The sequence below is a fragment of the Nicotiana attenuata genome, chromosome 11 (assembly GCF_001879085.1).
Source record: "Nicotiana attenuata strain UT chromosome 11, NIATTr2, whole genome shotgun sequence".
In the NCBI taxonomy this organism is placed as follows: domain Eukaryota; kingdom Viridiplantae; phylum Streptophyta; class Magnoliopsida; order Solanales; family Solanaceae; genus Nicotiana; species Nicotiana attenuata.
The window spans coordinates 57,342,440-57,366,706 of record NC_031999.1 but is presented as its reverse complement, the minus strand read 5'-3'; the positions used below and the strand labels follow the sequence as shown (position 1 = coordinate 57,366,706).

At 36.2% G+C, this 24,267-nt stretch overlaps 2 protein-coding genes across 6 annotated transcripts in view; both read right to left on the bottom strand.

Annotated features, from left to right (window-relative positions):
• The window catches only part of LOC109234607 (calmodulin-binding protein 60 B), a 7,626-nt gene extending 1,554 nt beyond the window's left edge, over window positions 1-6,072 (bottom strand). The window contains exons 1-8 of one of the 2 annotated variants that reach the window (XM_019400660.1): window positions 5,834-6,072; window positions 5,363-5,474; window positions 4,360-4,435; window positions 3,724-3,782; window positions 1,113-1,606; window positions 860-1,020; window positions 549-752; window positions 71-308 (exon numbers count right to left, since the gene is read on the bottom strand). In XM_019400660.1, the coding sequence (XP_019256205.1) occupies window positions 71-308; window positions 549-752; window positions 860-1,020; window positions 1,113-1,606; window positions 3,724-3,782; window positions 4,360-4,435; window positions 5,363-5,460 (1,330 nt within the window). In that variant the 5' untranslated portion in view covers window positions 5,461-5,474; window positions 5,834-6,072. The remainder of the gene's footprint in view (window positions 1-70; window positions 309-548; window positions 753-859; window positions 1,021-1,112; window positions 1,607-3,723; window positions 3,783-4,359; window positions 4,436-5,362; window positions 5,475-5,833) is intronic. The other variant, XM_019400661.1, reaches the window with a different exon arrangement.
• LOC109234605 (transcription initiation factor TFIID subunit 1) overlaps window positions 7,492-24,267 on the bottom strand; it is a 31,613-nt gene continuing 14,837 nt past the window's right edge. For 3 of the 4 annotated variants that reach the window (XM_019400658.1, XM_019400657.1, XM_019400656.1), the window contains exons 10-22: window positions 22,417-22,619; window positions 22,070-22,307; window positions 15,899-16,235; window positions 14,346-14,555; window positions 14,099-14,191; window positions 13,304-13,510; window positions 12,592-12,795; window positions 11,284-11,770; window positions 10,352-10,542; window positions 10,112-10,237; window positions 9,938-9,994; window positions 8,862-9,857; window positions 7,492-8,361 (exon numbers count right to left, since the gene is read on the bottom strand). In XM_019400658.1, coding sequence (XP_019256203.1) covers window positions 8,008-8,361; window positions 8,862-9,857; window positions 9,938-9,994; window positions 10,112-10,237; window positions 10,352-10,542; window positions 11,284-11,770; window positions 12,592-12,795; window positions 13,304-13,510; window positions 14,099-14,191; window positions 14,346-14,555; window positions 15,899-16,235; window positions 22,070-22,307; window positions 22,417-22,619 — 3,703 coding nt within the window. In that variant the 3' untranslated portion in view covers window positions 7,492-8,007. The remainder of the gene's footprint in view (window positions 8,362-8,861; window positions 9,858-9,937; window positions 9,995-10,111; window positions 10,238-10,351; window positions 10,543-11,283; window positions 11,771-12,591; window positions 12,796-13,303; window positions 13,511-14,098; window positions 14,192-14,345; window positions 14,556-15,898; window positions 16,236-22,069; window positions 22,308-22,416; window positions 22,620-24,267) is intronic. The other variant, XM_019400659.1, reaches the window with a different exon arrangement.

The following is a 24,267-nucleotide window of genomic DNA, read 5'->3' as shown; positions in this document are numbered from 1 at the left end:
GGGGGGAGAAACCACTCTCACAGACTACCACCAAGAAAAGTAATAAAATCCTTAAAAATAAACGTTTTACCTCCAATTAGCAAGTTGGGATCCATAGAAGATTGCTCAGATTGGACGGAAACAGGAAGTCGTGATTGTGGAAGCTGATTAACCATGTTGTTGGGGTAATCCACTGGCCCAACAGGAAGCTCATTCCTCGAAGAGCCTGCTTTCTGATTTTGCTTAATGTTCAAAAATGACTTGCCATCATATTCAACAACTTGATTCCAATTATCATACGCTTTCTTGACCAATGAATCGACATATACCTGCATGTTTTAACTCCATAAGAGGTGGCATGTTCTTTATCAAAACGTAGGCACCACAACTGCATAGAATATTGGACCACAATCCCAGAATTTGAAAAATTCAGCTGAATGCACAGCCTGATACCTCAGAGTTAACACAGTACATTACAAATGCAGTAATAACAACCCCAAATAGAACTAAAGAAGGAAAGGAGGGAAAATCAGGTCATATATACAAAAGAGAATAACTGAAAAAACAACCTTCTGGCTGTCTGAAAGTGAATCTGCCGAATAGTATTGTTCACCAGCTATAAGGCCATTCAGCTCATAAATATTGTTGAAAACAACACCCACATTTCTTGAATCATCAGAATAATAGACATAAAGCTTCCCACTCAACACACAAGTCTTTGCATGCTCTATTAGAGCATCCCACATCTTATTTGACATACCGCTTCCAAGGATCTGCCAAAAGTACAAGTAATTGAGAAGACAAAGGGCAACGTAATAAGTTAAAAATATTTTCGTTCTTTTCACTTTCCTTTTTATATCCCACTAAAGACACTACTCACATTCCGTAGTTTCTGCGGGTCTCTAACCACAAGCCTAAGGAAGTCTTCAACAGTAAATATCCCAGCCTTATTTAACCTCTTGTGGAAAGAACCATCCTTGCCAATCTTCTCTAATCTCCAGACATCGTCATTTAGAGCTGGTGGATAATGTTTCTTGTACACTATAAGGGAGAGTAAGAAATCCAGAAATAGTCAATAACTGTTTTAGAATAAATAAAAGCAACAACAAAATGTTTTGGACTAAGCAGCCTACATTCTCCACGGTGATCTTTAACAGTGAAAGCCTCAGTCTTTGCTTCTCGTATGCGTACGCCTTCACAATATCCAGAAGCAACTTTCATGCCAAGTCTGAATTTCCTGCTCCTTATCCAACTTGAATTATCTGTAAATGTGAGATCCCCTAGAGTTCCAACACCTTCCTTGAGTGTAACTTGCAACTCACCAGTTAAAAGAGGTCTCTTTCCTTCACGCTCTTTAACAACATGACTGTCAAATTCTTCTTGCATCCATCCTTCATCATCTTCAGTGTTGAAATCACCTTCTAGCACAACAACATCCAGTTTTATACATGATTCAGCTCCAGTAGTCACAAGATGGCCAGTATCTGCATCAATTAACACAACATGGATAGCAGCACCGTGCTCCCCTTCTACTTTGCCTCCAGTGAACAGAGGCAAAGATAGCCGAGACCTGAACTGAAGCTGCAAGTTTCTTCCATCGGGCCCTTCAATTCTCTTAGGAGATGACCTGAAACCTGAAGATTTTAGGATTGCATCTACTAAAAACTAGATTGCACATTCAGTTATACATACATAAATTAAATACTATACATCTTTTTCTTTTCTTTTGACAAGGTAAAGTTAAAGTAGTAACATCTATTTTGATTGCTTATGGCCACATGTTGTTAAAAAATCTTAAAATGAACTTGATATGCTTAATATTTCCCAATAAACCTCAATCACATATAGTACATAGGGGTTCAGTGGAATAGTCGAGCTGGGTGCAAGTTGTCTTGGACACCCCGTTATTTTCAAAAAAAAAAAGGAAGAAGAAGAAGAAGGATGTATCATGTATGTATATGTTACTGTAGCACAGTAGGAATACTCTTCTTTAAATTAGATACTTAATAAGCATCACTCAATGTTCAGAAAAAGAGAATCACAACATGATGCACACTGCATCTGTGTCTATGTATTCAAAGAAAGTAGTAAGCGATGGCCAAAGAGTGAACTAACTTATTTAGGATTTTTTAATTCAGATGAGTCAATCAGGTACCTCCACAAAATACTTCTTTTGATTCCTTTTTTTTAACTGTTTTGACAAAATTAACTTGAACTACACACATACTGTTCAATATAACCACAAGGTCCACGTGATCTTCATCCCTCTCACCTAGAAGCACTTTTTTACAGAATAGCCAAATAGACACGTGTACTTGCACGAGATTCTGTTCCCAGCCCCCAACTTCACGGGGTTTCATTTAGGCACCTATGCGTGTTCAAAAGTAGCGTTTTAAACCTCTCTGACCATTGACTAAGCTTATGTGGAATTTAAATGGCAGAGTTCGAGAAACTGTGTGAGATCACGCGTCTAAAGAGAGTGAATGCAGTGGTTTTGATTTTAAGAAAATATTAAAATTCAGGAAAAAATAAAATTGAAAAAAGAGAGAACAAAGTTAAAAACAAAATTTCCCCTCCCCCTTCTCCCCTCATAATTCTTTGTTCTGTCTTCCCCGCCCTTCTTCCCATGGGTGAACCACCATTTTCATCCAAAAAAACTCACACCAATACACTGCTATTTTTTCAGTCACCGCCATCACAAAACACCAGCAGACCTACTCTTCTTTTCCCAAATTAAGGAACTAGCAACATCACTACCAGCAGATCAACTCTTCTTCTTCCCTAAATTCAAGAACTAGCAACCCCACTCAAATGGTACACCACTTAAAGAATATTTGGTTCAAAGAATCACATATTTCATCTGGCTTATCTGAAAAATGGGGTTATCAATGATTGCAAAACCACTTCTTCAACACCCCCTTTGAAATTTTCTGTCGTTGTCAACAGGGTTCTTTACCTTCTTCCACTGTCAACAATGAATCAGAGATTACGCCACCTTTGAATCTCAGTAACAAACTTTACCCTGCTCTCCCTAATAGAAGAAAAGCCATTACTAGTATAGACGTTCTCTCTTACCCCCTGTAAAGCTCTCACTACTTTGCTAATTTACTCTTTCTAGAAAAGGGATTGCTTAAAGATAATGTAACTTGTGGTACTAACTTTTTCCACATTGGATAGAAATTGGTTTTAATCCTTCACATCAACAAGACCAACCTCACCAAAATTTCCCCGTTTCTTTGTTGATTTCTAATCCATCAACTAGTCTTTTTCACAACCCATAAATGATGCCTCTGTGAATCAGATTCAAAGATCTAAAAGAATTTGGATTCAAGAAGTTGCTAGAGGTGGGTGGAAGAGAAGAAATGGGAATAGTTGAGAGGGAGGAGGAAGACGACGAAAGAAAATGGGAGTAGTACTCGGAATTTTTAAAGAAAATAGCTTTTGTAAAATAAAAATGATGATGTGGCATATTTTTATCTGATGCGGATAGCGATTGAGGAAAACATAGCATCAGAAACACTAGTTTTGAACACATACCAGTGCCTAAATGAAACCCGTGAAGTTGAGGGGCCGGAAACACGATGTAGAGCAATTACATGTGTCTATTTGGCTATTCTGCCTTCTCAAATAAAAAGGTAGAGTCCTCTCACCTAGAAGCATAATAATGCAAAAACTTTTCCAAATAGTATGCATAAGAAAACCGTGACTGACTTAGATGCAAAATGACACAGTTGAGAGCCTAACCTTCCAGCAACTCTGGCAGGTCCTAATTTAGCCAATGCTCGTTCCACCTCTTCACTAACCTGTTCAGTTCAAACGGTGAAAATCATATAAGAAGCCTAGACTTCAAATAACTGATATCATAAGAAATAATTCTCACCACACAGTGGAAAATTGGATGATGTTTATTTGTACATGTTTTTATATAATTATATGACATAAGGGTCATTCATCTTCTGACCCGCTAATAGCATATAGCAAAATCAACTATGCCTTTGATCCTTGTATAGAGAAGGGTGCAGAAAGTAATAATACAAAAGGTATAATTTAAAAACATAAAGGAAAGAACAAAGTTAGCTTTCCCAGTTGAAAGAAGATAACTCTTATCAGAACAAATATCTACCACCAGTCAAGATGAATTTCCACGTTCTAGTTCCACATAAAAAGAAAAAACGCAAAACATTAGGATGTAATAAAGGAGCAATTTTTTCTAGCAGGATCAACCAATTGAAGATTATGAAAGGAATTACTTCTCCAACATTAAACATATTTCAGGAGAGAGAGAGAGAGAGAGAGAGAGAGAGAGAGAGAGAGAGAGAGAGAGAGAGAGAGAGAGAGATATGACAGGCAAAAACCAAATCCTAATGCTAAGTATCTTACAACTCTACGAAGAATCGGTTCCAACGATGAGCAGAGCCTTTGAAGACTATCCACCTTGAGAGCTTCCACAATTACACTGCACAAAAATTAAAGATTTGATATCTACGACTTCTTTTAGGAAGAGAGAATGTGTACAGGTAAATGAAAATTTAAGCAATATGATGGCACACAACAAATAGTTAACGACACCAAAGTATGTACTTATTTATCTCCAGAGCCCCCTGCCCCCCCCCCCCAATTAAAAAAAAGCAACCCAAGAAACCTGCTAGTATAGTTTCCCAAATCCTAATAGAAGTACATTGAGCAAACTGTTAAGAAACTTTCGTTTAACATGACTCAAAACTGACATAAATGTCAAACATGGATTAATCAAAGCTATAACAAGAAATCAATACCAGAATACGTGAAAGTTTGCATTAGAAATGTACAAGGATTATAGCCATTAGAAGACCAAAATCACAGTTTACAATGGTAGGATCAGACAAATATGACACCAACAAAAAAATAAAAAGAACTGCACATTCTTACACCAACGACATTTTTGGGTTTCAAGAGAAGCTAATGCATTAATACTCTGTCCAGATTCTTTAGGTCACAACATTTACTTCAACAGGATTAACTTTTCAGTAGTTACAATGATGAATCGGCGAAATGGTCCAAATGACAATTAGTTTTCTTGCAAATCAAAATCCAAGTGATAAATTTAGACAAAAGGCCATTACGACTGTTTCACACCGCAGATTCGAATTGAAGTGACTAAATAATGAACTTTTCAGCTGCCTAAAAACTCACCATTCATTTACAAAAGTTAACAAGGAAAACACATCAGTATAGCAACAACAACTACTATTGCGCTTCGGTCCCAAACAGGTAGGGGTGGGGTCGACTGTATGAATTCTCATTGACCATGTGTCTCATTTAAGCTCAACTCATCTCATCATCATACCAATTAACATCAATATAGCAACAATAAGGGCAATCCAAGAAAAAGAACAGCTTTTACCTAGCTAAAGCAGGCCTTTTACGCTCAGGCTGCTGCTCTTCATCACCCTCCAAGCTCCTCTTCATAGATTTTGTCCTCTCCATATACCTAGTCTGCATTTAGACAAAATAACCTTTTCCCCAGAATCGCCCCAAAAACAAAGAAACAACAATCAATAAAAACACTCCACACAGATCTCTAAGTTAATTCAAGAAAATTTACCACAAAACCCTAATACACAAAAAAGCAAGATCCCCCAATAAAACCCTAATTCACTTGCGCAAAAATATCCATAATTATGCATAAAGAACATAACTTTACAAGTGGGTATTTCACTATATATATACACAAGTGACCAGATTGGTAATTTTTACATAAAGCAAGATCCCCCCCAACCAAAAACCCTAATTTAATTACACAAAATATCCACAAATATGGCTAAAGAACACAACTTTACAAGTGGGATTTTCACTATATGTATGCAAAAGTCACCTGACTGGTAATTCTTGAAAGTTTAGTTTTGAGTCTTTGGAGGTTTCACTGTTTTTTCTTCTCTCTCTCTCTTTCAATAACTGAACACTGTATTTATTGGTTTTACAGTTTGTTTTTTGCCCTTTTGAGGTGGTGGTGTGGTGAGATAGGTGACTATAGGTGGGTGGGTCAAATACCTGGGGGGTAGTGAAGTGGGGTCCACTCAAAAGACTAGTGAGAAAAAAGGGGAGAGATTGTGATGTTTTTGGCTTTTGCTTTTGGGTGGCTGCCTCAGCTCTGGATAGAATAGTAAGCAAACCAATTAGCTGATAGGGAATTGAGGAGATCCTGGCCGTTGATATTGAGTGATCTGGCGTCAGCATATTTTAAGGTATACTGTCATCTTTTGTCGTTTTTGGAAGTTATTTTTCCCTCTCTTTTTGGTTATATCTATATTTGCTACTCCTATGTGCTAAGATTAGAAATACCTCTTTTTATGTTTTGCAAATCTATTAATAGCCGTCCGGTACACAAGGCATTCCGTACTTATGTTAGGTCCGAAAAGAGTCGCACCTCAAAGGATGTGATATAAACAGCCTACATTAATGTAATTAGTAGTGGTTGTTTGCACAACTACCTAATGTTTTACAAATTTAAACAAATAAAAATGGGTGAAAACCGTTTTCTCCTTCCAATATTATAGAAATTAAGTTTTTCTTTTAATTTTAGATATCGGCAACAAGATATGAGGATTATTTAAAAATTTAAGCCAAAGATGCTTTTGCTTTCATATCGTGATATTAAATCATTAATCGATCATTCTCAATATGTTTAGATATTTTACCCTTTTGATACTAGTATATCATCAAGTGATAAATTTATAATCAAAATAGTACTAGCATTTTGTAGGCAAGTTACACAACTGGCTAGTTAGCCAAATATACAAAAAGAAGAATATAAAATAATATATAAAATAATATACAAAAAACTATTAATTTTTCCAGCTATAATTTTTGGGAGCGATTATACTATAAAGTTTTTCCTATTTTATATTTATAAAATTACGCTGTCAATGGCCAAAATTTAGATTGCATGAGAGCTATGTTCAAGTGATGGTTTGATTTTCTACACAAATTGAAGGACGAAAATTATATTACTTCCCTTGAGATGGAGATTCTAATATTAAGATAAGGATAACCTCAATTAATGAATCCTTCTTAAATATTTGGATTACAAGTTCATAGAATAGATTTCCACTAAATCAAAATAACTATTTTTAATACTATCCTAACAACCATCACTTCAACACTCAACAACTTCAAACAAAATGACTTTGGGAGCCATGGGTATAAAAAAATAAACCTGAGGCATTCATTGTACCTAACTTATGCTTGCTTTTCTTTGACTCCATGTTGAGAAATATAATATAAAAATCCCATTTTTGACAAATATTATTTGCACATAATATTTGTTAAATACATCCTTATCCTCTAGAATATATGCATTAATTACTTTTCTAATCTGTTTAGCAAACAGATAAAATGAGTCGTATTGAATCACAAGATTAAAGTTAGATATTGAAAAATGCCACCATAATGAGAAGTCCTCAACAAGAAGAAAATCAAGGGAATTAATAGGGCTCAATTTACAAACCACACATAAACTAAAAGTCACAATAGTTAAAACAGCGAGATGTTACTATGAGGAATAAATCCAATTGATTAGCTGAAATTTCATTCTATTCACATAGCTGAAAGGGGCAAATTTGAATCCAGGGGACTATGAGGAATAACTGAATAATTGCTAAGATTTACACAGCTAGAAATTTCATACAAAGTGCACATTTGGCACATAATTGAGATCCCACTCTACACATTAAGATACACTAATCATCCACACCGCATTGTCTTGTTGCCATTCAACATTAACTATGAGGTAGAACAAATGGTCGACACTGCATTATCCGCCACTAAATCCCATTTTATGCAATTGGGATACGATCCCTTCAGTCACGTCTTCATCATCTGATACATGTTTCGGGTGGCTGCAACTAACACATCCAAAAGATCTATCCTCTGATCGCTGAACAATAGACAGCTATCCATTTGCTGAAACCACTAGACCAAAAGTGACCGATGAAAGCTTGCTTAATGGCACTTAATATCCAAGAGAGACAAGGGTACAAATATGAAGTATCATCGCTCAATACCAGCTTCAGCTTCAGCTAAGATGGAATCGTTCTCTTCCAGCAAGTAGTCACAAATCTCTAGAAGCTGATCCGCAAGGGGAGGAATACCTGGGTTGCGCCCATCATTGTATATATGTGCATTGATGGTGATCTGTGCCACATCATGCCTGAATTGCCCGCGGTTTTTATATTCCAGTTTCCTGGCTTTCTCTTTGATTGTAGATAGGTCCATAGGACGCTTTACATACTTGTGATAATCTGGAGCTTCCTTTCGGGTCACTGGTTTCAAGAAGAGGTAAGATACTTCCACATTTGACTTCAGTGTGTCAACAATTTCTTCCAAAATGTTTGACAAACCAACCTTCAAACAAATTCAACCACATTTCAATTAAACGAAAAGACTACTGCACATTTGCCCTTTCGCAATACAGAAGAAGTAAGCAACTATCAGAAAGAACAGATCAAATAAAATCAGAGGTTTTTCCTGCAAGCGTCTTGCTTTTCTAACTGCAGTTCACTCACCAAAAATGACAGAAAGGCATAAGCCTCACTTTTTTCCAAAAAAAAAAAAACGGGGGGGGGGGGGGGGTAGGGGGGGGGGAAGAACTCCACCCACCATACGGCAGTTAGCCGTATTTTATCTTAACTAGTACTATTCATTTCCCATCAGAAACTTTTATAAACACCACCATGCAACCAAATTAGCTAACAGGAACATGAGAGAAAGGTCAGCTAGACCACTTGGACACAGCACAAAATGAAATAAGGATTAGATGATCTAGGTCCATGGCATCTACGGCCATAGTAGATGGACTATCACTATTACCTGCAGACATAAACAAGCATAACAGATTTAGTTACCTCTCCCGCTCTTCGGCGCTTTGCTGGTGGTGCATGCTCTTTAGCATGCCTTCCGGACTCGAAAGGTTGCCTCCGCTTCACCGATCTGTCTCGATCTGGTATCCTTCTGTCATTTCTTCTGGGAAGAAAATCGTCCAAGTAGTCATCTCTTATTTCAGGCTTCTTCTTTTTCTTCTTCTTTTCCTTTAGACGCTCTTCTTCTTCCCTCTCTCTTCTTATGGCATCTTGATAGCTTTCAATTGCCGCTAATTTCTCCTGCTCCTCTAGTGCCTTCTGTCGCTCATATATCATTTTGGCTCTTTCTTCCCTCTGTCTCACAGCAACTCTCCTCCTCTCTTCCTCTTCCCATAATCGTTTATCATCCATTCTTTTCCTTTCTAAAGCCTCTTCATAAAAGTGTTCCCTATCTTGCTGCCCCAAGTACGACAATTCATTGATTTTCTTTGTCTTCCTGAAATCCATGCCACTGCTTCCTTCCAGAAAGCTTTCATCCACACTTGCAGAGTCCTTAAGTTGCTTAATTACAATTTTCTTGCTGCGATGTGAGTCTGCAGTCTCTGTTGGTGGCCTTATCAGAATAGAGGGCTTGTGAGCTTCATTGGAAATATCCTCTGCTCTCATCTTATTTGAAAACTTTATTTTATTGAATTTTATGGGGGGTGGTACAGTTCCAGTTTCAGCATCTGAAGTCACTGGCATGTCAGAATTAAATGAGGTGGCAGGAGTAGGTTTATCAGGAAGCTTGTCGGTTGAGCCACATTTGACCTTCAGAACTTTGGCCTTTGAACTGGAATTATCATCCTCATGAGCTTCGATCATCACATTCTTTGTTCCACTTTTTTGGATGACTTTCTTTGAGAAGATCTGCGGATGATCCAACGGATCGATAGAACTAATAGCTTTTCCTGTAGTCTTTTCCAGATCAGTGCTTTCTGCTCGTGCATCCACATCTTCCCCATACTTGGGACAATTCTTATTAGTTCTCATGTGACCAAGCTGCATAACAAGACCAGTCAATTGATTAGCCTTCATAACTCTGGAAAGAATAAGATGATTATCCAATTATAACCACAAACCTGACCACAGGCCCCACAGACAAAACTGTCTCTTGCTGACTTCTTCTCTTTCACGGGCTGCATCCAAGGAGAGTATCACATCAGTTACATGTCTTATAAGAATCAAGAAACACTTGGTAAGGATATATTGGAATTCAAATAAGCAGAAATCAAAATAAACTTGGGGACATTTACCTTTATTCCATCCCCTAGTATTTTAACCTTTTTATTGAATAATCCAGTGTCCACGATATCAAATTTTTTCTTGGGTTTCACCTTGCTAGATAGGGTTCTTTTAGTAGCAAACACTTCAGCCTGCAGCTAAAAAGAAAATCAGATGATTGCACCATCTGCTTGACATACTAAAGACGCCTACAATTTCCTATTAATATAAGTGGAGCACGACGGAATTAGTGAGGAAGAAAGGATAACAACCTCCTTCTGATCTCCAATGAAATCCAATGCATTTGGCCGATCAGACTTGATGCTTGGCTTGGAAAATATTTGAGGTTTTTTACCCCGATCAGTGCTTTCTGTACCAAACCTGTATCTTAAATCTGGCATGACACCAATTTGCTCCCCCATGACTTTCTCCTTTTTTTTCTTCTTTCGATCAGCTTCTTCATCTGCAAATTAGTAGTTAGAGATAAACAATACTAGATAAGAAACATGTGCTAAGATAGGCTGCACCTGTTGGCAGGCAACAAAAAATGGTTTATACCATGAAGAAAGATGCTATGTGTAAAATGATTCTTTTGAAAGAAGAGGGTAAGATCCACCTCAAAGGAAAATTGTTGCGTCATACCTATAAAAGGGAGTCAGCAGTTTTCTTATATGCATTGTTTGGATCGATTGTTATAGCAACCTCTATTTGGTAATATTTCCTACAATCTTTTTAAAGAAAAGTATTCAGAGTTGGTGAGTCTTTCAAGGATAAGATGCGACTTAATCAACTTGTCAGGACTTCTGTAAATTCATAAACAGTACTCTACTCTAGATCAGGAGTGATGCTACTTCATTTGCGAACTTCACATGACAAGGATTTTAGCATTGGCCGTGCCAAGACGTATCAACAGAGAACCCAATCCTTGACATTATGATGCCCCAACTCATAGGCATGGAGAAATATGTCATACTCCACCCACCCTACCCTATCCAACCGGCAGAAGCATAATAACCAACCTCATATGCTTTTTTCTACGGAATTTCCTCCCACTAAATTTCTATTTTCCAGGAAAAAGAAAGTAATATTGAAGTACACCAAATTCTTAATTTTCTCAATCTTGCAGACTATAGCACCAAGATGCCAAGGATGGACTAGAAATAACATATACTAATAGATATATACATATATCCATGTTCCGTACCATCCATGAGCATGCGGCATAATTCTGCAGCTTCAGCTGCCTCATCCTCGATTTCCTCTTCCACCTGAGCTTGAATGGAGCGTCTTCTCATCTTGAGTCCTTTGACACCGTCTAGATTATCATGTTTGGGCTCATGACTACCCTCCTCACCATCCTCGCATTCCTCTGCGTCAAGAAGATTTTCCAAGTCACCAGCAAATGAGTCCAGGTCACTGTTCACTTCAGAGTCACTCTCATTTTCTTCACCATCAACAGCACTAAGATTTTGGACTTGTCGGTCCCAGATCTCCTGACACTTTTCTCTGGTTTGCTGCTGCAGCTGCAAAAAGGACATGCGCTGGCCACGTGCATATTTGCTTATCGTTGTCGGATCAACTTTGACACCTGATGCAGCTTGCTCGCTGGAGAGCTTGCGAATCATAGCAATTCGGTGCCACCTTGTTAGTTTAGCAATCTGCTCCTCTGGAACATTAAACTTGAGAAGAACCTAAATACAAGAAAATACACCATTATGTACAATGAGAAACACATACTTGTGAATTGATAGGAAAAACCCATTCGACTACTGCTCCATAATTCATAGGCAAAATTCGCCAAAGATAGAAGAACTAGAAGCAGAAATGGGGTTTAATATGGACAAGAGAACTTTATGCATCAGAGCCGAGGACTAAATAATCAACTACTCGCGGACCTGTCAACTAGGCTTTAAGCTAAATAAACACGCCTGAATCAAATAAGTCAGAATTGATTCTGTTCGGAATCATCTTTCATAAGGGGTATATTCATTTAGGTTCTAAAATCAAATCAGGGGTATTTCTTTTCGTCACAACTTAAAACATACAATAGCAGAACATAAAAAGAAACAGTCAGTCCAGATTGATAACAATGAGTTGACATATATGTCAATGGAAATATACGTACTATTGAAGTATGTGACCATCTCATCTAAAAGCTTAAGCTGTTAGAGAGAGCACGCTTTTATTTATTTAATTATGTCTTCAACACGCCCCTCACGTGCAGGCTTGATTCTTTTTTTTATGAGCCAAGCACGTGAAAATTCTTTTTGATATTGGGTGGCGGTGAGAGTCGAACCAGGACCTATGCCTACTCTTATCCCATGTTGAAGTGTGTGACCATCTCATCTAAAAGCTTAAATTATTATTGAGAGCACACTTTTATTTATTTAATTATGTCTTCAACACGTATGAGACAAAAGCCGTTTACTTTTGAGGTAACTGCAGTTGATGCTAAGCCAAAAAAGCTCAAAGTTTGTAAAATCCAAATCTAATATTATTCCAATCAACTCACCTCGCGTGCAGCTTCCATGCTCAGTCTTCTTAGATCTGCATCAGTGCCTGTTACTGTTGACCCTTTGGCAACAACTGCTTTTTTCTTGGAGATTGCATTTGATATTGGTGCCTTAGGAGTGGTGCGGACGTAACTGAACCCTAATCCCCGGCCGGATGGATCACCAACACCAGTAATTTCCAGTCGCTCAATATTTTCTCTATCCTGTAGAAAAGAAAGGCCAAGTTTCAGGACTAGCCAGGATGTTATGAATTACAGAAAACGTGTACATGTATCTCACAGCACTAACTTAATGAAACAGTAGTGATACTAAGAATACTTATTGTACTTTTTTTTATGATCTAATGAATGATCATAAAAAAAGTAGTGATACTAAGAATACTTATTCTACTTTTTTTTTATGATCTAATGAATGATCCTTATACTCTATCATTGCAACAGAAAGTTTTGAATTATTTAAAGACACCAAAGGCTGCCATGCCAAAGCATCTCTGATGACCAGATAAAAGGTTGAGAAGAACAGAAATGACCACAATGACCAAACACAATTTCTGAGATATATTACCATGACATTGAGATAACTAATTGGCAATCACCAAACAGGAAAGGACAGAGTTCCAAAGTTTGTTGGATTAGGTTCACACACTCCGGAAAGAGACACGCAGTTTGTCAAAGACTAGATTACAAGATGGATGATGCAAAAATGATCTACCTGGTTTGTACAGGCAACAAAGTTGCTGCTCAAGTTCCAAGGTGTGATTTGAAGCTCCCTTTCAATATGTGATGCAGCAGCTAATGCAATTGCTTCATCTGGGAGCTGGTTCATTGCAGCTGATAGACCTGTAGGATGAGTTAGCCGCGTAATGCCTAGGCGCTTAAGCCTATAAAGACCAGCTTGCATGCTTTCATATGCACACACCTGGGCCAAAGGACAAGCACGAAACAAAAAGTTTCAGATAAATGGTTGAAAAAACAATAACATAGGCAATGTGAAACAGTAAAGAAGAAGAGGCAATATTGGGGCCAGTAACAGCATAATGAAAAGCATTACTACATTCTGGAAAAATGACATTTGAACCCTAGTCTGCACGTCACAATCTCTACCCACTTAATTGGATATGAAAATTAAAAGGAGGTGAATTTAAAATTTCTTATTGCAACAGAGTCCAGCAATTTAAACTACTCAACAAGAAAAAAATATTATAGACCATCAACAACGTATACCATTCCTGATGAATTCTGTTCTCGGTATTTAATAGGAGAGCAGGGAGCAGCATGATTTAGCCTCCTGCTGATACCAAATGTGCTAAAGTGACTCCATAATCGAATGATGAAGCTTTAAGATAGTGTTAAATGTACCCATGTTATTTTGACAAGTGCACAACATCTCTTAATGCACAGTAAAGAATGTTTTTATAACCCTTCTTCATTGTTCTTTTTGGTTTGGTTGGTTGGGGGGGGGGGGGGAGAGAGAAACTAAAAACAAGGATCTTTTGAAAGAACTCACACTTTCTGGTGAAACCAGCCTCCTTAGTTCCTCCTCGGATGGAATCCGAAAATTGAACCTCATAACCCATTGGAGCTGTCCATTTGATCTTCTCTGCATCATGTCAGCACCTAAGTTAGTTACCACAGACACATAAAGGGAAGGAGCACATGAAGTTCAACAAAGACAGACTTTCAATAAATTCTGTCCGATTAATGTCTGTACTAAAGTATTTACCCAGGAATCGAAATGTTGCTTCTTAAAGTACCTGCAAATCAGCACAATGTTTGAGCCTTTTCCTAAGAAAGGCCTCTGACAAGCTAGGGAACTGTGCAGACAGCTCATCCGCGCGGATGAAAGGACGTGAACCCCGTTTTTCAATAGCACGAAATTCACGATACATATAGACCAATAATCTGTTCATTATGTAGTTCTGAACACCTTTGGATCCGGGAGAGATTACCTCCATATGAGGCTCCTTCAAAGGTAACAAGGGAAAGGCAGATTAAACAAGGAAATAGATCCACCACATATTCATACACAAACAACGGATCAGATATTAGTCATAAATTATTCATGATAGATTATCCTCTTCTGGAATAAGATTTCAACATAGCTATAACATGCTTGCATATTAAAGAAACATGATCATCCTCTACAGGTATAAACATCGACATAGCTACAGCATGCTGGCACATTACAGAAGCATGTATTAGCATTCTGCACAAAACAAATCCACAACAGATTAGGATATCAAAATCTAGAGGTCGTAGTGAATTGTCCTCAAACACTATTGCAAGTTTGCAACTTTAGTTGGAAGTTCATTGAGTTTGTGGCGAGAAGCTGAGAATGTGCGTCAATATACCTCCATGACCCAAAATTAGAAAATCCAAAGAAAAAAGTTGTTAAACAAAACTAATGAAAAGCAAATTCTACTTCCCCAGGAATAAAAGAAAGGAAAAAAGCACATAAGCTTATTAAATTATGTAGCTTCAGATTCCTTTTCCTTCACGAGTTCTTCATTCAATTTTAGCTTATTTATTTAAGATCTGGACAACTAAGACCTCATACTCCAACATCTTGGGCCTGGAACAGCATCAATTATTTGGCATGGATTCTGACACCCATGTCCGCCATCTAGCATCATCATTAAAAGATATAATAATGGTGCGTATTTTGCATATGCAACTGTAATCAAAGGTAGATTTCAATCGAACCAATGAAAAAACCAGGCACATGAAACATCACGATAACTTCTAATTCTTAAGCATTAAAGCTACCAGATCTTGCAAACCAAGTTGAATGCTTCAAGGAGAATGCATGTACAATGCAATAATATGAGAAAATCAAAGGCATCCCCTTCACAGGGGACCAACTCATATCCTTCCGAATTTCAAAACTCAGGCTTATCATGCAACAGCTCATTGTTTCAGGTTCCAAATTGGCAAAATTAACATGAATCAGAAATTTTCATGATGCCATGGTTCAAAATGATGTGTACTAAAACAATCGATATTTTAGAAATAAGTTCATCAGAAAATAATATGCTCCATCCGTTTCAATTTATATGAACCTATTTCCTTTTTAGTGCATGCCAAAAAGAATGATCTCTTTCCATATTTGGAAATAATTTACCTTTATGCAATGATTTATAGCCACACAAAATATATGTGCCTCATTTTACACAAGTTCAAAAGTCTTCTCTTTTTTCTTGAACTCCGTAACCAGTCATTCATACAAATTGAAACGGACGGAGTATAAAATTTGCATAGTGCAATCAAGATAGTACTTAAATGAGAGAAGGTAAGGATAGTAGATAACCTGTTGCCCTACGACATCAATCCTGTCTATCCGCCTTATGGACAGCTTACCCTTTGCTGAGCGAACCAACAAATAATCAGTTGATGAAACCTTCTGCTGAAAAATTGGTGCCCTGTACATATTTGTTTCGAGAGATGACTGGCTACAACCAGGTTTTATATCCCCAAGGAAGGGGGATTTATCGGCAGGATCAAGTATGAGCACACTCCCCAATCCAGTATTTTCGTTGCGCATCAAGGTGCCCTTCTGATCATTTGGAGATGATTTTTGATAATAAGTACACAATCTTGCACCCATTCCAGCATTTCCAAGGAGCAAAGGTCTCTCCTCACAGTATCTGCAAGTAGAGAAGCAGAGACAAGTGTTGAGGCAGACCAAGCATACACATCATAAAGTTGTATAAACATGAAAAGAAGTAACGAAATTCTTTTTTTAAATATTTCTTTAGTCACAAGGTTCCACTAGAAACACAACAAGGGGTGACGAAAATATGTACCATGTGGTTGCATAGAGTGCTTCGTTATAAAATCTATCCAATTGTTATACGAAAAGGGATATACTCCTCACACCTAAAATTTAGATGGAAAAAAAAATCTTCATTCATCAATAACACCAAGGTAGTCATAAAAATAAGTATGAATGTTATATGCAGTGCTCCTCCATCAAATCTATCCAACTGCTATACAAAAGGGTATCTGCTCCTCACACCAAAAATATAGATGAAACGAGAATGATCTTTTAATGCTTCATCCATCAAGTTCTATTCAGGTAGCATTTGAGATGCGATTTGCACAACTCACACAGAAAACAAATGGCTTCAGTTACAGCTCAGAAATTAAAATTCTTCAGTGTCCTATTTGGCTATTTTAAAGTTCCATTACAACAAAAAACAAGAAAAAGCACTTCAAAAATTGCACACAAATAAACTACTTATATGCAACACAGATCTCCGCTTGATCAACACAATAGACCTATTCAAATTGTCATAAATCACTATAAGCAAAGGTATATTATTCATCTATCACGGCAGCTAGAGAGTAGTACAAAAGTTCTCCTCCCATTTGAAAACGTGGGGGAACTAACAATCCCATCAGATCATCCTTACCATTGACAAAATTAAAATTACAAAAGTTAGATGATGATGATAATCAGACAAAATCAGTTCTTTTTTTAGTTGATGAACGAGAAATCCCAAGGATCAGCTAACAAACGGTTCGAAACTTGGTGATAATGGGCCAGTTCCTCTACCCTTATCCACTTAAATGCCCGGTTTTTTCCGCTACAAGGTTCGAACTCGTGATGTGCACCTATTCTACACATTATGCGCTGCACTTTTACCACTAGACCGAAGCCCTGGCCCCAGACAAAATCAGTTATTCAACCTCCATTCCGATCTCCTCGATATGACCATCTTCCCTAATCAAATACCAGCAAAATTGTTCCTTACATTGGTCTTACAAGTTATGCTGTTGGTACAATGATAGTGCCCCTACAAGAACTCCTGACATAGCACTGGCACCTGGATAATGTTAATTTCTAACAATAATCTTATTCACAACTGTCATCCTCTTCTTAAATATCCATATATTTAAATAAACTAGTATCTATGAACGTGCGTTGCACGTTAATGACAATACGTGATGATTTTAAGTATTTATTTATATGAAGGAACAAAAGAATTAATTAATGAGAGAAATTTTATGTATAATAATACAACAATCATCTAAATGCCGAAAAATATTATTACATTAGCATAATACATGAATTTAAAATAAAAGGACATCATCAAAACTTATATAAATGATTAATTTGTCATGTTAGTTAGATAATTGTGTATTATAGTTTAAAAGTATTTAATGTTATGGTATCTTAACGAACACTTTGTTGTGGACAATATTTTTTGTGTATATGTCCTCCTAACGTTTTGGTTGCTCTACCTTAACCAAAACATTTGTTGTCGATCTTAATATCCCTCTTGAAAGTGCAACATACAGTTGTTCGTGCAACAAAACATATTGCGGTAAATATAGTTCATATTTAGGATGTTTGTCCTTGTGCTTTATTTGTTATATTTGCAAAACACAAACATACTAAATATTATTTTCACATAAATTTAAAAGGATATTCCTTAGTTTCGGAAGACGAAAGTTGAATTCAGGGATAAGAATATACTCAGAAGCACATTGACCAGTATCATAATTTTTGCATGTATGACGTGATTGTCAAAACTTCTATATACCATTTGTGTGCTATTACATAAGCTATTTGGCGTATCTAAATTTTTGATCAGTAGTATGACGGACATATGTTTTTTCAAAATTAACCTATATACAATGGAAGATCAATTTTAATTTAGTCTATTATATATACGGTGACACTAACATACGTAAGAAATAATAAACTTGACAACAAACATATAAGGTAGAAGGCCATTTGGTATTAAAGTATTTTAGTATTCTTCTTGGTATTAATTATTGGTACTATTTTCTGCTGAGTCAAAAACTGAAAAATATTTTATTTTTAATATAAAACTTGCAACCAACCTTTTATTTAGTTGATCAATATATTCATTTCTGCTAGCTAAGATATCTTTTTAATTCTATCATGTGATTTGCACAAATTGTGTTTTAATCTAATGATAGAAATATTTCTCTTATTAAATTACTATTGGGATTGATAACCAAGTGTTCAGAAAAAACCAAATCATCTTTTATTGGATGCTCTTCTTCATTTCCGACATGAAGCAAGAAGATATTGAATACTGGATATGTTCTTACTTTATATTTCCTGTCAGTTGAATCATTTCCATTTGAGGTCAGAAGTATAACTTTGGCATGCTAGCTTTTACAGTCTCTACTTTTGTCGATTTTGGAACTACTGGTAGTACTTGACAGAAATCACCTCCCAAACCATTAATTTTCACCAAATAGTTCAATAATAAGAAATCCGAACAATTATTTCGATCATTTGACACTTCGCCATAAGTGCTTCATGCCATATTATCAATTTTGCTTTCCTTATAAATTTAGCACCATTGCTCTGCTTTGATATATTTGTGATGGTTATTTAAGTTGTTTGAAGAGGTATATCAAATCTAAAGTGGATGGCCTCACAATAAAATCATTGTTGGTACACCACTTACTATTATTGCTAACCGTGTCATGCCTCTTGATATGATATTTGCAAGTAATGCATGACATAAAAATATTATTCCGATTCCGCCGGAGGCATTTACAAAGAATAATCTCATTATACCAAAGTCGACTCTTTATATTATAGTCTTGAAAGCTTGTTTTTTATTAGGATTTAGCTTTGATTGTGCTTCTTCAGTCACTTGTATAGCATTTTGATTCTTAATAATTTACTAACCTTTTTACTTTGTGTTCTAACGCTCTTTTATGAAAAAAATTTATGTATCCTAAGATTTTTCTTTTTTAACTTGAATAAGAATTTTACTCATATAATGAATTTAAAAAATAATTGAATTTGATTCTCTTGCTAAATAATTAATTCAAATATTTAATTATTTGGTTTTAACATAAAAAAAAAATTATTGTATGTTGATTCAAATCTTAATATTGGTTCATCTCTTGTTTTGAATATTTAATCTTAATTATAATTTTATCCACTATAAATTTTATTTTTAAAGAGTAAAAGATTGATATAACATTTCACTTTAAGATCTTTATGTTTGTAGAATCATTAGTGCTATTAACTCTTACCAACCATTTTTTTTCTCTTTCTCACACATTTATATTCTTAAATATTTTCTTAGTTGTTGTTTAATAATTGGGTATTTTTCCACAAAAAATTGATATAAAAATATTATTTGAGTAGGAAAATTGTTCAAATATATTATCGTGGGGTTTTTTATCAATTTCAACTCTTTATGCAGTCCATTTAATATATTTTTTATTTTTTGTTTGGTATTGGACATTATGGAATGGTAATGTATTATCAATACGTAGGATTCTTATGAAATTGATTTTATTAAACCTTCCTACATATTTTTAATAAGAATTTAATAAATAAAATTTTGTTATTTTAAAATCTTAATTATTAAAAATTAGCAAAGAAGGTATTGTAGTCCAAATGATAAGTTATTGCAGTTATGTTCTTTCCCTATGAGTTCTTCCGCTTAATATTTTAGAGCTATTTTGGTATATTTAATATTGTATTTATGCTTTTATGATAAAATTGTCTCTCCTTTTTCTAAATGGATTTGGACAATATAATACATTCTTAAATTAAAAATTAGTAATAGGGATTTTCAAGAAGATGTCCTAAAAGTAATAGGATTACATAACTAAAGATATTTACTTGTTCAATTTTACATGAATTAGACTGCTCGAAAATAATTATACTAATAGCAATATGAAATGACCGGAAGCTTTGAAATTTTAGAAAAAGATATTCACTATTTCACTATCTTTGACTATTATAATCTTTACTCTAAGTGTAGATTGTAGTAAAAGTTTTTTAATTGTTTTGAAGTTCTTTTATCAAATTATCGGGTTTGAGAATATGCTTTATATTATATCCCTTTATGCTTAGTGTGACAGCAGCTATTTGGAACTTCTATGCGAATTTGAGATGCACTCTGGCTCTCAAAAATGATGATATATAATTGTGAAGTCCCTTTTGTGCCACAGAAATACCATGTTGTTGTAGAGTTAACTGCTGCATAGTATCAAACTTTTTATTGCAAATGTCTTCCCTGTGTGCATTTGCGTTTCTTATTAGCCTCCGGTTTTCCAGTTTTAATTTGACCTCTTTGTGTTGACAGATGGTGTTGAGAGTGAGATTTTAAACGCTTTTAGTTAAGTATGGAAAGCAATGGGATGGGAGAGAAGCTCCTAAAATAGTCGGAAAAACTTCTACAGCAGCCGTTGCTGTCAAAGATTATGGACTCCCATTATCAACGGTTGAATTTCTTTCACAATTTTACCCTAATAGGATTCCTAAAGATAATCATGTAGGATTTTGTACCGTAGTATTATGTCCTAAAGCTAATAGGATTATAAGGCTAGTATCTAGAATTTCGGTTATGTCCTTTTATTATGAGTTATTATGCTTAATATTATAAGGTTATTTTTGTAAACCGACATTGTATTCATGCTTTTATAATAATATAGATAATACTCCTTCCGTTCCCTCTTAAATGACACTCTTATCACTTCATTATATCATATGTTAGGATCAGCATCAACTTTTCTTGTCATTTCTTTTATCTAATGCAAAGTATGGATATTTCCAAATAAAGAATACTCCTATTCCCTTTTTAATGGAACTCTTTCCTATTTAGTCTGTTCCAAAAAGAATAATACCTTTCTATATTTAGAAACTTTTAAAATTTGAACTTCATGTTTTTCCATTAGTGACATACACTTATAGCCATAGAAATATCATGGCATGTTTTAGACCACAAGTCCTAACGATACTTGTGCAAATCTTCCTTGAAACATTCACATGACTGACACCTATCCAATTTTAGGGAAACAGTAATAATGGACAATGAGGGTACCACATCTCTAAGAGTCTGTACACCGAAAAGAAAACGAAAACTAAAGCTTATTAAAAGAAAATGGGAGAGAATATGCCTAGCATTCACAAGCCATGCAACTGTTCGTGTCTAACCAGCCTCAACTCTCTATCGGTAGACCACTCTTTCCTTGAAACTCTACTTTTAATGTTTTCCATAACGAACTTAACGATCATGCTGAAGGTAAGATTCAGGCTTCACCAAAGTCTAACACAGAATAACTCGGACTAGCATATATAAAATTAGCGGATAAAGAATTACAGGTGTGAACTACTCAGACTCATCCCTTAACAGCCAACAATCAGCACAAATAGATTATCCTAGGGGTAGCAGTTTCAATATTTTTGACATACAGATGGTTGTGGAAACAACCTGTCATTGTGTCAGTATCCGTGTCACAAATTACTTTTCAAGATGACTGTGCCCCATACAACTACAATTCATTGGTCAAGTGAATGCCACGAAGCTATACAGAACCCCCAAAAGGTGGAGCATTCACTAGCGGAGAAAAACTACTTCCATCTTAACAGGTACAGGGCATTTATCGATATTGAGCATGAAAAACCGAAAACAAAATGCCATCAGAATATCAATAGAAAATGCACAATAAAATCTTTGGGTTAACTTACTCCATTAGGAAAACATGGCCATCTTTCACGGAAAGATCAGATTTTTTCTTAAATGCCCCAGGAGGACGCATGGACTTGTTCTCACCGGGAAGCTTTTGTGCCCTAGGCAACAAATTTATCCTGGTACGAACAAGATGCAGCACAGAGTTTGGTGGTACATTCTGCGCAGAAAGAGATTTATCATCTTCAAGCTCCTTCCCGCAATAAATTATCTTCACTGGCTCAGACAGTTTGAAATCTTTAAACAAAATACATGGTGAAAGTTAGTAATAGTTGGGACATCAAGGTAATAAATAGATATAATATAAGTGAAGGTTAGGAACTAAAAGGACAGAAAAATTACAAACCAAGCTTCTTGGACGCCTTTGACTTAAGGGAAGAAATGGTCTCCTCTGCTGCCACATGAAGTTTACTTCCTTTGCCACCCAAGCTCTTCAATATGATTTTCATCGGCCCGTGTGTAGGCAACTTTCTCTGTTCCTTAAGTACCACCTCATTATCATGGGGATGCCATAAAGCTCTTGGCCGATGAAAATTTGCTATGTCTTTACTGCAACAAGGAGTATAAATCACATAAACAAACAATAAAAAAGAAGCAATCAACCAATACATAAGATAAATCCAAGAGAACACACATCTAAATCTTATTAAAAGAGGTGATTAGGTATTTACTGCAAGAGGAGTATAAATCACATAAACAAACATTAAAATAGAAGCAATCAACCAATACATATGATAAATCCGAGAGAAGACACTTCTAAATCTTATTAAAAGAGGTGATTAGGTAGATCTAACATGGCACTTATGTCCATAAGGAGGACAAACTTTTTTTTGCCTTTGGGTTGCCTAAGCCAACTGATAAATACACGCCAAATTTGTTCCTTGAACTGCAAAAGCTAAGTTACCTCTGTCTACACAAGTACACAAGCAGAGAACAATTAGAGTGGAAGATTGTTTTGTGTGAGGTAATAGCTAGTTAGAGAGAGAAGCTCTTCCATATCTCTAGACTTCAGTTCATCCAAACAATCTCTCACAGTACATCTGGCGTGTGAAGAATCTAAGTGTCCAACCCCAAATCTTAAGGCAATGGCCCCTTTGAAAAACCCTCACACAACCAATGAGGGACAAGTATATTCTCTAATATCTCTCACACGTGTAACCTGGTTCTTGAGTTTGCACGTGGACTGAATGTTCTTTATTTTTTTGGTTTAGATAAAGAAAGTGGTGGCTTGACAATAGTGGGCCTGAAACAGAGGGAAAGACAGTAGGCTCAACAAGCTATTGAGTGAGCCTAGAGCAATGCCTATGCTGATTTAAGAGAGAGAAGTTCACAGCAACTCCATGTGTCAAGTTGAGAGAGAGAAGCCCAGAGCGATAAAACATGAGAAGAGAACACCGTTTTGACACAGGCTCACCATACTTTGGCTCCGGTGCCATGTGAAAGAACCTGAGCATCCAACCCAAAACCTTAAGGTAACGGGGGAGCGACCCGGATATTATAAACCCCTCGGAGACCCTTTTACAACCAATGAGAGTCAAGTGTATTATCTAACATGGTGAACTGAGATCTACAGAGTCGGGCTCAATCAAAGAAAAGAGGGGCTTGAAGGAGAGAAAATGTATTCAAACTCAACTCAGCACTGTTTGTCAATTTAATCTGCCTTAATCGCAATCTTCAACCCTCACCCTTTCACATCACCAAAAAAGCTCAAATCACTATCAATAGACTAGCAAGTAACTATCACAAGAAGAGACACTTGTGGAGCCTATAAGCCACTAATGTGTGTTCACTGGCACGTAGGATGACTGTCCTTCTAGCACGATTACATCATACAAAATAAGAGCCTTCCCATCTCATTACCTTTCTCAAAATCTTATCAAAGAATGTTGTAGCTCTAAGAAATTGAGATTACTAAAATAAACTAGGAGCTCAGGAGAGTGCGAAATTTTCTTTTCTTCGACACACTGGGACGTGGAAGCATGGTGATCCTGGTCATGGACAACAGGTACTGGATAATGACATCAGAAGGTGAAAAAGATCCTTCATGCCTCCTTCATAAATGTTACGAAAATGGACTTTGGGCATAACTCAACCCCAAAAAGCTAGCTGATGAGGTATGAGGTCTGGGTTGCCCAAGAGCATGTAAGGAGACAAATCATTCCTTCAACTAACATGGACACTCTTAACACCCACCCAC